This window comes from Penaeus vannamei, chromosome 10 (assembly GCF_042767895.1).
Source record: "Penaeus vannamei isolate JL-2024 chromosome 10, ASM4276789v1, whole genome shotgun sequence".
Taxonomy (NCBI): Eukaryota; Metazoa; Arthropoda; class Malacostraca; order Decapoda; family Penaeidae; genus Penaeus; species Penaeus vannamei.
Window position 1 is genome coordinate 28,646,188 of NC_091558.1, and position 14,075 is coordinate 28,660,262.

The following is a 14,075-nucleotide window of genomic DNA, read 5'->3' on the forward strand; positions in this document are numbered from 1 at the left end:
CAAACTTAAAACATCAAATAAAAACTCACCTGAAACCTTTCTTATTCTTTTTCTTTGAAGATGCCACATGATTTAGGCCTCCACACTCTACCAAATGTGCATGGAATGGAGTTCTTTCTTGAAACTCAAGCTTACAAAGCGAGCAGACATATTGCGGCTTCTCAGCTGGGGTAGGGGTGTTTGCATCTGAATTCCTCCGACTTGGTGTACTAGAGGGGGTTTGCTTGGGAGTAGTGCAAGGTAGTGGAAGTTTGGGTGGCTGAGTGGTAGGTGGCTGATACTGTCTGCAGAAGCTTGCTGGGACATCCCCTTGCCCTTGAATCATGGTATGAGCACACCACACAGAAGGATGGGACTCCCACTTGTGGTCCATCATATCAGCAAGGTCCAAGTATCCTGCTCCACAAGAACAACAAATGTATGTATGATTTTTGGTCCACTCTCCATCGATCACAATCCCTGGCTCAGATAGAGGACCAGGTGTTTCATAAATCTTGTCATCCCCTTCTCTCATAGGCTGCATTCCTGATCTTGTGCGAGTTAGATTGGGTAAATCCTGTCCATGAGAGTCACTTTCCTCCTTATTTGCTTCTTGTTTTGCCTTGCTTCTGCCCTTCTTTGTTCTGGGACTATTGGAGGGCTCACCCAGATCTTGTCTTATAGATCCTCTTGATCGAATGGTTCCCAAACCCAAAACATCAAATAAATCATCCTCACGCTTGGCTCTTGGAATGAAACCTTGGCCCCTTCTCCCCTTTCTGCCTAATTTCTTTTCAAGATCAAACTGCACTGATAAATGGAAGTTCTTCACAATGCTATAGCTTTCCTCATTGAGGGTTAACTTGATATTTTTCTTTCCCTTCATATACTTTCCAATATCCTTCCCAGGGTCCAACTTTACTTCATCAGGTACTACTGCTTCACTAAGCACATTTTTAATTGGAAATTTCAGGTAACTTCTATCAAGATTAGGATCTGTCAATTTAGAAGAAGTATTTAATCTAAAATCTTTACCATCTAGATAGTTGATATAATTGTCAAGAGTATTCCATGACAATCCAAACCTGAAGTTCATATTTGATTCCTCTGGTTCCAAATCCAGAGTTTCTGAATCATGTTTGCATGAGGTAAGACAAGCATGTGCTAACATGCTGTCTCGCGTTACTTCCTTTTTACAACTGTTACAAGTGCCTTCACTAAAATGCAAAGCATGAAGGTGATTCAACAGTCCTTTTTCACATGCAAAATAGAAATTGCATATCATACATTCATAAGTACTGCAATGAAGTAGGTGTTTCCATTTATGAAATGGATAAGAATATTTCCTCTGATTACACTCACAAGAAATTTTGCCAGGAATGGCTTGATAAACATCCTCATGAATGTTAACATGAAATCTGACTGCATTAATATCCTTACTTGCAAACTGGCAAGAACGACAAACATATACAAATTCCTGAGTGTCAATCGCCTCTGTTACATGGGAGAAGTCTTTAACTCTTTGAAGCATATGCAACTTATAAGCTTGTGTTCTTTTTGCTGGAATGAAGTGGTTACAAATGTGAAACTCTGCAAGATGTACATCTAATGGCTGATTAAATGTCTTCATGCAAAGGGGACACAATGTTACAGGTTCTGGTTTTCTGTCCACCTCCACTGGGTCATCATTCATCAGTGGGTTTTTCTCTTCTAAAACTTCAGCTTCTGAACTAATGTCCTCACCAATTTTAGCTACTAGTTGTTGTGACATACTAGTTGGTTGATGGACTCCAGTACTATCTAAATCAGAGCTGTTACCAACATCTTGGTTTCCAGTTCCATATGAAGATTGCACTACACTCTCAACCCCAATTTGTATTACTTCACTACTTTTATTGCAATCTGTTGTACAACTTTCAATCTTTTTACAAAGACCACCATTTCCATCTATAGCCAACACTTCATTAGAGACTGGACTGGTTAATGATTTCAAATCACTAACAACTTTAAATTTGTGCTCAAATGCATTGGGACCCTCAATATCACTGCCAGTTTTGTCTTCATTTGGTGGCAATACTTCACATGGGAAAATGTCTGGCTCTCTTTCCCCTGTGCTTGCTTTGGGATAAGTTTCACTTATTTCTATCTCGGATGCAGGAGAAATGGTTTCCTTAATGTCAGACTCAGGTGTAGATGGTTCATTTACAATACACTCATCTTGAATGTTAGAAAATTCAGAAACGCTAGTATTGTCTGTTGGATTTTCAGCAGCCTCAGAACCAAGGTCAACAGCCTTTACTTTTAAGTGGTCGTGAAGGAGACTCGCATCACTCTCAACTGCAGCATCTACTTCTACTACTTTGGAAAGCCCACATTCCATACTATCAGGTGTTGAATGTTTGTCTTCAGTAACCTCAACTTTGGTATGTCTATCTGCAAAATCAGCTGTTATAATACTTTCATCTATAGCCTCTGTATTTTGGGAAATGCCCTCAGCTATTGCTTGATTACCATCTGCAGCCACAGACATTGTATGTATACTGTCTGCAATTTCTGCTGTATTACTAATGCCCGCTGAAAGCTCAGATGCTTTACAAGTACATTCTGAAACTTCATCAGTTGTATGAATGTCTGCAGAATCCATATTCTCATTCATACAAACTGGAATATGAACAGCTGTGTCTGTTTTGTCTGTAATGTCTGCAGCATTAACTGTGCTATCCAACAGATGATCAGTTTTATTACCCTCAGCTGCTGAGAAACTGCTTACTTGATTGTTTCCAGTATCAGATGTTGATTTGCAATCATCAAGACCTTTCACAGTACAGAAGTTATCTTCAATATCAGGTGCTCTTTGGGATTTACCTTTAACTCCCAATACTAAACAATTTTCCTTATCCTCCAATACACGGGCGTGCACATCTTCAGAAGTTGCTACCTGTAGTCGGCACACCTTTTCTGTCAGGTTAGATGGTGCTTGATAAACCTTAGCAAGTGGATTATCAACCACTGCATCTTTAGTTGCAAGATGATCCAAGACAGATTCAGAGGGTGATTGATATAAGACATTCGCAGTTTCAGGATCTACAACTGAATCACCAGTGTATAGGGAATCATTCTGATTATCCTCAGTTTGTGGCTGATCCAAAAGCAGATGACCAACATGGCTATCATCAGTTGGAGGGTGATCACTATGAGCACTGTTAGTTGATGAGTGATCTACTGTATCTCCACCTGATGGCTGACTGATTCTGCCATGTAATGGTGTAGGCTCTATCATACCATTTTTTTCTGATGGATGATCAATTCTACTGTCATCTATTGTTGTAGGGTCTACTACAAATTTGCTTTCTGGTGGATGATGGACTGAAGCTTCATCCACTGGATGATAACCAACTAATGCCTCATCACCAGGTGAATGATCTACTGATGGATGATTAACTACACCCTCTTCAACTGGCAAATGAACACCTGAAACTTCACCAACCTCTGGGCGATCAACTATACCTCTTTCAACTAGCAGATGAGAAATTGGAAAATGATCACCTACATCTTCAACTAGCTGATCATCACCTGGTGGATGGCCAATAACTGCCTCATCAACTGGTGGAAGATCCACTTTCACTTCCTCAACTGGTGGATGATCAGCTACTGCCCCATCAGCTGGCGGCTGATCCATTTTCACTTCCTCAACTGGCAGATGACCAACTTCTGCCTCACTAGCGGGTGGATGACCAACTTCTGCCTCATCAGCTGGTGGATGACCAACTTCTGCCTCATCAGCTGGTGGATGACCAACTTCTGCCTCATCAGCTGGTGGATGACAAACTTCTGCCTCATCAGCTGGTGGATGACAAACTTCTGCCTCATCAGCTGGTGGATGACAAACTTCTGCCTCATCAGCTGGTGGATGACCAACTTCTGCCTCATCAGTGGGTGGATGACAAACTTCTGCCTCATCAGTGGGTGGATGACCAACTTCTGCCTCATCAGTGGGTGGATGACAAACTTCTGCCTCATCAACTGGTGGATGACCAACTTCTGCCTCATCAGCTGGTGGATGACAAACTTCTGCCTCATCAGTGGGTGGATGACAAACTTCTGCCTCATCAGTGGGTGGATGACCAACTTCTGCCTCATCAGTGGGTGGATGACCAACTTCTGCCTCATCAGTGGGTGGATGACAAACTTCTGCCTCATCAGTGGGTGGATGACCATCTCCTGCTTCATCAGCTGGTGGATGACAAACTTCTGCCTCATCAGTGGGCGGATGACCATCTCCTGCTTCATCAGCTGGTGGATGACCAACTTCTGCCTCATCAGCTGGTGGATGACAAACTTCTGCTTCATCAACTGGCTGATGACCTACTTCTGCCTCATCAGTGGGTGGATGACCAACTTCTGCCTCATCAACTGGTGGATGACCAACTTCTGCCTTATCAGCTGGTGGATGACAAACTTCTGCCTTATCAGCTGGTGGATGACCAACTTCTGCCTCATCAACTGGTGGATGACCAACTTCTGCCTCATCAGCTGGTGGATGACCAACTTCTGCCTCATCAGCTGGTGGATGACCAACTTCTGCCTCATCAACTGGTGGATGACCAACTTCTGCCTCATCAGCTGGTGGATGACCAACTTCTGCCTCATCAGCTGGTGGATGACCAACTTCTGCCTTATCAGCTGGTGGATGACCAACTTCTGCCTCATCAGCTGGTGGATGACCAACTTCTGCCTCAGCTGGTGAATGACCAACTGCTTCATCAGTGGGTGGATGACAAACTTCTGCCTCATCAGCTGGTGGATGACCAACTTCTGTCTCATCAACTGGTGGATGACCAACTTCTGCCTCAACAGCTGGTGGATGACCAACTTCTGCCTCATCAGCTGGTGGATGACCAACTTCTGCCTTATCAGCTGGTGGATGACAAACTTCTGCCTCAACAGCTGGTGGATGACAAACTTCTGCCTCATCAGCTGGTGGATGACAAACTTCTGCCTCATCAGCTGGTGGATGACCAACTTCTGCCTCATCAGCTGGTGGATGATCCATTTCTGCCTCATCAGCTGGTGGATGACCAGCTTTTATCTCATCAGCTGGTGGATGACAAACTTCTGCCTCATCAGCTGGTGGATGATCCATTTCTGCCTCATCAGCTGGTGGATGACCAGCTTTTACCTCATCAGCTGGTGGATGACAAACTTCTGCCCCATCAGCTGGTGGATGACAAACTTTTGCCTCATCAGCTGGTGGATGACCAACTTCTGCCTCATCAGCTGGTGGATGACCAACTTCTGCCTCATCAGCTGTTGGATGACAAACTTCTGTCTCATCAGCTGGTGGATGACAAACTTCTGTCTCATCAGCTGGTGGATGACAAACTTCTGCCTCATCAGCTGGTGGATGACCAACTTCTGCCTCATCAGCTGGTGGATGACCAACTTCTGCCTCATCAGCTGGTGGATGACTAACGTCTGCCTCATCAGCTGTTGGATGACAAACTTCTGTCTCATCAGCTGGTGGATGACAAACTTCTGCCTCATCAGCTGGTGGATGACCATCTCCTGCTTCATCAGCTGTTGGATGACAAACTTCTGCCTCATCAGCTGGTGGATGGCCAACTTCTGTCTCATCAACTGGTGGATGACCAACTTCTGCCTCATCAGCTGGTGGATGACAAATTTCTAGTTCATCAGTGGGTGGACGATCCATTTCTGCCTCATCAGCTGGTGGATGACCAACTTCTGCCTCAACAGCTGGTGGATGACAAATTTCTAGTTCATCAGTGGGTGGACGATCCATTTCTGCCTCATCAGCTGGTGGATGATCCACTTCTGCCTCATCAACGGGTGGATGACCAACTTCTGCCTCATCAGCTGGTGGATGATCCACTTCTGCCTCATCAACGGGTGGACGATCCATTTCTGCCTCATCAGCTGGTGGATGATCCACTTCTGCCTCATCAACGGGTGGACGATCCATTTCTGCCTCATCAGCTGGTGGATGACAAACTTCTGTCTCATCAGCTGGTGGATGACCAACTTCTGCCTCATCAGCTGGTGGATGACCAACTTCTGCCTCATCAGCTGGTGGATGACAAACTTCTGCCTCATCAGCTGGTGGATGACCAACTTCTGCCTCAGCTGGTGAATGACCAACTGCTTCATCAGTGGGTGGATGACAAACTTCTGCCTCATCAGCTGGTGGATGACAAACTTCTGCCTCATCAGCTGGTGGATGACAAACTTCTGCCTCACCAGCGGGTGGATGACCAACTTCTGCCTCATCAGAGGGTGGATGACAAACTTCTGCCTCATCAGTGGGTGGATGACAAACTTCTGCCTCACCAGTGGGTGGATGACCAACTTCTGCCTCATCAGAGGGTGGATGACAAACTTCTGCCTCATCAGCGGGTGGATGACAAACTTCTGCCTCATCAGTGGGTGGATGACAAACTTCTGCCTCATCAGCTGGTGGATGACCAACTTCTGCCTCACCAGTGGGTGGATAACCAACTTCTGCCTCATCAGAGGGTGGATGACCAACTTCTGTCTCATCAGCTGGTGGATGACCAACTTCTGCCTCATCAGTGGGTGGATGACCAACTTCTGCCTCATCAGAGGGTGGATGACAAACTTCTGCCTCATCAGCTGGTGGATGACAAACTTCTGTCTCATCAGCTGGTGGATGATAAACTTCTGTCTCAGCTGGTGGATGACAAACTTCTGCTTCATCAGCTGGTGGATGACAAGCTTCTGCCTCATCAGCTGGTGGATGACCAACTTCTGCCTCATCAGTGGGTGGATGACAAACTTCTGCCTCATCAACTGGTGGATGACAAACTTCTGCCTCATCAGTGGGTGGATGACCAACTTCTGCCTCATCAGTGGGTGGATGACAAACTTCTGCCTCATCAGTGGGTGGATGACAAACTTCTGCCTCATCAACTGGTGGATGACAAACTTCTGCCTCATCAACTGGTGGATGACAAACTTCTGCCTCATCAACTGGTGGGTGGTCAACTTCTGCCTCATCAGTGGGCGGATGACCATCTCCTGCTTCATCAGCTGGTGGATGACAAACTTCTGCCTCATCAGTGGGCGGATGACCATCTCCTGCTTCATCAGCTGGTGGATGACAAACTTCTGCCTCATCAGCTGGTGGATGACCATCTCCTACTTCATCAGCTGGTGGATGACAAACTTCTGCCTCATCAGCTGGTGGATGATCCATGTTCACTTCCACAACTGGTGGATGACAAACTTCTGCCTCATCAGTGGGCGGATGACCATCTCCTGCTTCAACTGGTGGATGACAAACTTCTGCCTCATCAACTGGTGGATGATCCATGTTCACTTCCACAACTGGTGGATGACAAACTTCTGCCTCATCAACTGGTGGATGATCCATGTTCACTTCCACAACTGGTGGATGACCAACTTCTGCCTCATTTACTGGCGGATGACAAACTTCTGCTTCATTTACTGGTGGATTACTAACTTCTGCCTCATCAGCTAGTGGATGACCAACTTCTGCCTCATCAGCTGGTGGATGACAAACTTCTGTCTCATCAGCTGGTGGATGACCAACTTCTGCCTCATCAGCTGGTGGATGACCAACTTCTGCCTCATCAGCTGGTGGATGACCAACTTCTGCCTCATCAGCTGGTGGATGACCAACTTCTGCCTCATCAGCTGGTGGATGACCAACTTCTGCCTCATCAGCTGGTGGATGACCAACTTCTGCCTCATCAGCTGGTGGATGATCAACTTCTGCCTCATCAGCTGGTGGATGAGCAACTACAGTATCATCTACAGGTGGATAACTAACTATGGCATTATCACCCATTATTGGTGGGTGATCAACTGCAAGATTATCTTGGGAAACTTCAGATGGAAGTTTATCAGAATGATCTAGACAATGCTCAAGTAGAGTTTTCTCAGATGCTGCCTCGTCAACTACAGAATCACCAATTACTGAATGATCAACTGGACTCTTATCAGTTGATGATTGGTATCCATTTCCAATGTCTGATTCATCAACTCCAGAGTCACCAGCCACTGAACAACTCGACTTGGCTGCCAAAATTTCTACCACATGCTCTGTTGGATGAGGACAGTCATTTAGGTTAACTGGAGATGTATTTTCAGTTAAATCAGATTGAATACCACTTCCCTCTCCTGAGCCAACTGTTGGTTGGCTCATGCTAGTCAGATCAGCTGGTGGGTCACTTTTTTCAACTAATACTTGGCTCTCTGTTGACTGACTTTCTTCATGATGCCTGTCATCTATGACATGAACAGACTCTAAGGAGTGGCTACTATCAGTAGCTTGCAGTGGTAGATGAAAACTTTCTGAGGAATCAGTCTTTGAAACTTTACCTGCAGAATCCTGGTTACAGTTTACAGTTTGCATTTCTTCCGTTTCATTGTTACATAACATCTGATTACTGACTGGAGCACTTTGAACATCTTGAAAATTGACACAAGTTTCTGCTTGGCTTTCAGTTTTTAAAATACCCATTTGATTACTGGGTTCTACATCAGCATTTGAAAAGCATGTTTCCTTTCTGTCACCTAAACCAATCATTTTAGTGCTATTTTCAGCTAATGAACAAATATCTGTTATATTAGCCCTTGTTGGTGGATGACATGTCTCTGTTTCTTTGGGGGAATGTTGGTATTCAGTGACAACTGGGAGCTGCTCTCCTTTTGAAATACTAGAACAGGAATCAAAAATACTGACTGCAGTAGACATTCCTTTCATATCAACCCATTTATATGGAGTTTCACTAACATCATCTTTTTCTTGGACAGCTTTTGCCAGTGACTGAATTTCTTCAAAGATATCCACAGTTGTTTGGCTTGTTGTACAGCTTCTTTCTTTAACAGTTGCTGCTTCATCAGTTTCACTTTTGCTGGCTTCCATTCTGTCAGCTGCTTTTTGACTGGTTTTACATAATTCAGCTGCTCCCTGACAAACTTCAAGAACATTAGCTAATACCTGACCGGATTTAGCAGCCTCATCTGTTGTTTCCATACACGCACTAACTTGTTCAGATGTTGCAACTTTGGTTGCCTCACCTGCTGCTGTACTGACTTTACATAACTCTGATATTACAGAACAAAGTCCAGCTGCCACCTCATTTGACTTAGGCATCTCCAATGATGCATGACTGGTTTCAGTAATGTCTGCTGCTACCTGACTAGCTTTTGCATCTTTAGAAGGTACATGTTTAAAATCAGAAATCTCTGGATGTCCATGATAAGCTTCAAAATCAACAACTTCAGTGGGGGCAAACTTTGTTCTACTTATTTCATCTGGTCTCTTATTGATTTCAGTAACATTTGCAAGAGCAAGGCTGTCATCCAAAGGCTCATTAGATGTGCAAGAGGCACCAGTTCTGTCAGGTATTTCAAAACTGGCTTCAAAAGTCTGTAATGTCTTCTGACTTGATGATGGTTCTTCCACAGTTCCTTGCTCTGCCTCAGATACTGGTGAATATCCTTTAGCTGTGGCCAAAGTGTCTTTTGTAACTGGATGACTGGCATCTGTGGCAGCCACATTTTGAGGAAGACTGTCTTGAACTTCAGCTGGCAGTGGATGGGCAACTTCATTAACAATTTTACTTGCCGGAGGAATTAGTTTACCTTCCCTACCCAGATCAGGGTTATCCTGAGTATATGTTTTGGAGGATGCAGAAGCCTCTGCCAGAAGACAGAAATCCATAGGTTTAGATGATGTTTTACAACTTTCTTCACTACCCTGAGCCACTGTGTTTGATGGACAAGTCTTAACACAAATATCATTGGATAATGCATGTAAGTCAACCATTCTAGATTGATTAACATCAAGGAAAGTGTGGCAGTGTCTCTTAAGCTGCTCACATATTTCGGAAGCCCTTTCAGGTAGGTTACTTTCATCCAGGAACTTCTGCTTGCAGTCTGCAGTTAGTACATCTGGTTGCCCAATCAAGTGATTTTCTAAACTTCTGTCACTACTAGCAATACTCTTCTCATATGTGGAAACATCCTTTGTGTTCTTTTCAGGTCCTTCACTCCTCTCCCTATCAGGAACTTCCTTACTACCACATTTACAGTCTCCAATAGTGTGTTTTTGGGTTCCTGTTACCCTGTCGCCACTAATCTCATCTGATGCAGTAGAATCATGTGAATATGCACTTCCTCTTTGGTCATCCATAGCAGGAACTTCAGATTCTGAAAATACTTTCTCCTTCAATATTTTGGCATTATCTCCATATGATACAGCCAAATCAGAAGTGACAACTGCATTGTCAACTACCACTGACATTGCAGTAGGTAACACTCCATCACTGAGCTGCACAGATCTAGTGGTTGTACCATCAGACTGGTTGGTGAAATTTTCTTTCTTTTTTCCTGGAAATCTAGCACATCCATCTTCACTGTGAGACATGAGCCTCTTTGTTATTGTATCACCAGATTCACATCCAGCTACCCTATTTTCCTTGGCCAATTCATCATTATGTACAATTGCACCGGCCTGCTTAATCACAAGACCTGCTAGGTCTTTGCTGCCCCCACTCTGTGATGTATTGCAGTTTTGGTTTTGACTAGAACTTTTCTGAGATCCTGAGATGAGGTTTTGGCATATATGGCTACTATTATTAGGCATACTACAACAAGCTACGGTACATGATTCTGCTAAAAGTACCTGTGTGTGTGAGCTAAGAGGGTCAAGCTTATCTGTGGATAAACTTGAATCTTGTGATGATTGTGTTGACTGGCCAATAGGAGTAATGCCACTAGTTGATTTAGAGGTGGAGGACTCATCTGCTGATCCAGTGTCAACCTCTCCTAAGAGTGATGGAGGTTCTAACTGCTTTTGCTGTTCATGGTAAGCAGTTTTCAACCCTGAATCTTGACAAGAACCTTCTTGTTCACTATTGCTACACAATTTACTAAGAGTACTAGGAGCCAACCCACATATATTTCTACTTGGTTCTGGAGATTCTAGAGACCTTTTCTCATTTTCAGTAATACAGGGCAGGCTTTGCACAGATGGCTTTTGCACACAAGAAACCATTTTCTCCACAGATTCTGTATTTTTTGGTCCCAGTTGTTCACTTTTCAAACAAATATCCACACACACACTATCATCAGTTTCAATAATGGAAGCTGAATCAGATATGGGCTGAACTGTGTCTTTTGTTAGGCCTCTGTCCTTTAGACTTTCAGAATCCTTAGTGGTTTCTTCAGTGGATATTTTTTCCACGGCTGTAGAAAGTAATTTTTCACTATCCAATTTATTTGCATATATTTTTTCACTTGTGTTACTACGTATCGTGTCATCTGATTTTTCACTAGAACCCTGAGTTTTATCACTAAATGACAATGGGGAATCTGGAAGGCTTTCATCAGACACATCTGACAGAATTGCAGCAACAGCATCAGAGATTCTAACCATAATTGCCCCACGCGATGCATCGGAGGGAGTATCAGAGAACATGGGAGTATCAGAATTGCTCTGAAAACCAGAGACAGATGAAAGGCCAGATGAGGTGGAGGGAGCACACAAGAGGGAGTTCTCATCATCTGATATTGGCTCTAAATATGGCAGTGCTTCAGACTCTTTGTTCACAACAGCTGGCAAAACCTGACTTGGTGTAGACTGAAGAGAATTCAATACCTCTGTACCTCTAGGCAAACTTTTCTCTGTGTTATCATCTCTTCCAGTTTCATCTTTCTTTTCATATAAAATTTCTATCTCACTCTCACTGTCCACATTTTCCACTGGCTCATTTTCAATGAGCTCTACACTACTACTCCTGGCACTTTCTGACTCGGCAGTTAAATCTATCAACTTATTCACGACTTTTAGACTGCTCTGATTATTCATACACTCTCTGTCTTTTTGCTGGTCACTTCTTAATGTGTTATCACCGGTTATATTCCCACCACTTTGCTCTGTACCACTTACCACCTTCTCACTTTCTTTTTTATTTACTACCTCCTGTACACTTGGTTCACATTCAGCTTTATCACCAGGTTGTTCTTCCTTTTCACTCTGAAGTTTACCTGCAACATTATCACTCAGTTCCACATTTAAAACTTCAGCATTTGACATCACACTATAGCATTCACCACCACTCAGTTGTGTTTTCATTTTATTATTGCCTTGTGGTTCACTTAGTATGACCTCCAAGACCTGCTGTTCCTCTGCAACACCTCCTCCAATAACTTTCTTACTAATAACCTCAAAGGATTCACTGACAAGATTTTCACTTCCTTCTTTCCCTTCTACGTTTCTACTACCCTTATCATCACTTAGAGTCAAGTCTCTCAAGCCCATTTCTTCTCGCACTTTTTCGGATTCCACAACTAGCTGGTGATCCTTTCCCCCTCCCACTAAACCACACTCAGTCCTTTCAGCAAACTGCAAAGCCGCTGCTGCACTTCTTGCAGAATACTCGTCAGAGGCATGCTGCTGCTGATCACTTTTCAAATTATCTGACATAGAGGATGTAGATGAATCACCTAAGTGGCAATCTGTTCTGGCTTGATTTTCATTACATTTTTTATTCTGTGATATACATTGCACTTCTGATTTAGAACTGCACTGATTGAGCATATCTCCCCATTGAGCATTTTTTGCCACTTCTGCAATGCATTGTAAGCTACTAGTATTCCCTTTTCCATCTACTTTAGAAATTAAACTTTCAACACATGTTCCATGATTTCCTTCTAATTCATTACGATTTCCTTGAGTGTAACTGTCAACACAAGATTTATCTAAATGTAAAACTGGCATTTTCTGGCTTTTACTCACTTCTTCATTGGATATGATCTTTTCAGGAGACACATCAGCATCTACTTTACTTTTTATATCACACACTGTCAATGAAGAACTATCAGTGCATTTGTCTGTCTCATCATGAAGTCTAGTGCTTGCAACTTCAACTGCAGGGTTCGAAGCAGGGTGAGCATCACATATTCTGGCAGTGTTATTGTTATCACAAATATTTGGGAAGTTGACTCCACTCTGTGTCTGGGAATCAGAGAGACTTCCCTTTGCAGGCAGGGGAGTCTTTCTGTCTACAGTCTCTGCACTGTTCTTTAATTTCACATCATCACACAGAACACTTTTTGGTGAAAATGGCAACACACTGACACCACTCTGAAAAGCCTCTGTACGATTATGCAACTTGGTCACCATTTCCTCCAGCGAGCATTTTCTTCTGCCCTTTGGACTTTTCAGGCTCTTGGGTGATGTGAGGCCTACACCCTTGGGAGAAACACCCTGACCTGGTGATACCATCTTCGGAGATAAAGTATTACCTCCAGGACAAGATGGTACTGCATTGATAGGAGCATTGCACTTTGATGATGAGTAGTTAAGGGGTGATGTGACAACAGACAGTTGCTGAAATGGCTTATTAAACATGGTTGGCAGTGAATGAGAAAATGTTAAGCTAGAGGAGGTCCCAGCATCAGTAGGCTTTGATAGGCTCTGGCCCATCCCAGCGCCACTAAATTTACTTTCATCTTTCCTCGGTGAAGTGGCACATGGCACTGACCCCTTCTCACGACTGCTCTCGCCATGCAGAGGCAGCCGCACATGACGAGGCACCACCGGGCCTTTGCCATGGGAAAGTAATCCATTGGGGATCCCCTCATGAGGAAGCATCCCGTTGGCGTGGCTCTTGGCCTGAGGTACAAGCTGCAGCTGGCCTTCTGGTGGCAGGGGAGGCAGGTCCACATATCCTTCTTCGGCTGTGGTTGTCTCAGGATGATGGCCACCTTTGCTGGGTGATTTGTGCGATGACAGGGAGTTAATGGTGTCCCCAGAAGGCATGCTGCTCCCATCAGTTGGGGAGCAAAGCCCGCCTGGCTTCATTCTGCCTGTCACTGCATACCTGAAAATATTCCTCAAATTAATATCAAATAAAGTACCAGTTTCTGCTTAGATAAAATTAGACCTGATTAGCAAATATATAACCAACATTAGAGCATGTATCAAGAGGAATACAAGTAATGTCAGTAAATAAAATACAGCCAACTTGCAGCTTATTCCATCATAAAAATCTATACAAATACATACAAATATGAAAATACAG

General features: G+C 43.8%; 1 protein-coding gene across 1 annotated transcript in view; it reads right to left on the reverse strand.

Annotated features, from left to right (window-relative positions):
* LOC113816282 (uncharacterized) overlaps nucleotides 1-14,075 on the reverse strand; it is a 38,765-nt gene that overhangs the window by 10,510 nt on the left and 14,180 nt on the right. The window contains exon 2 of the mRNA XM_070126499.1: nucleotides 30-13,874. Within this exon, the coding sequence (XP_069982600.1) occupies nucleotides 30-13,855 (13,826 nt within the window). The 5' untranslated portion in view covers nucleotides 13,856-13,874. The remainder of the gene's footprint in view (nucleotides 1-29; nucleotides 13,875-14,075) is intronic.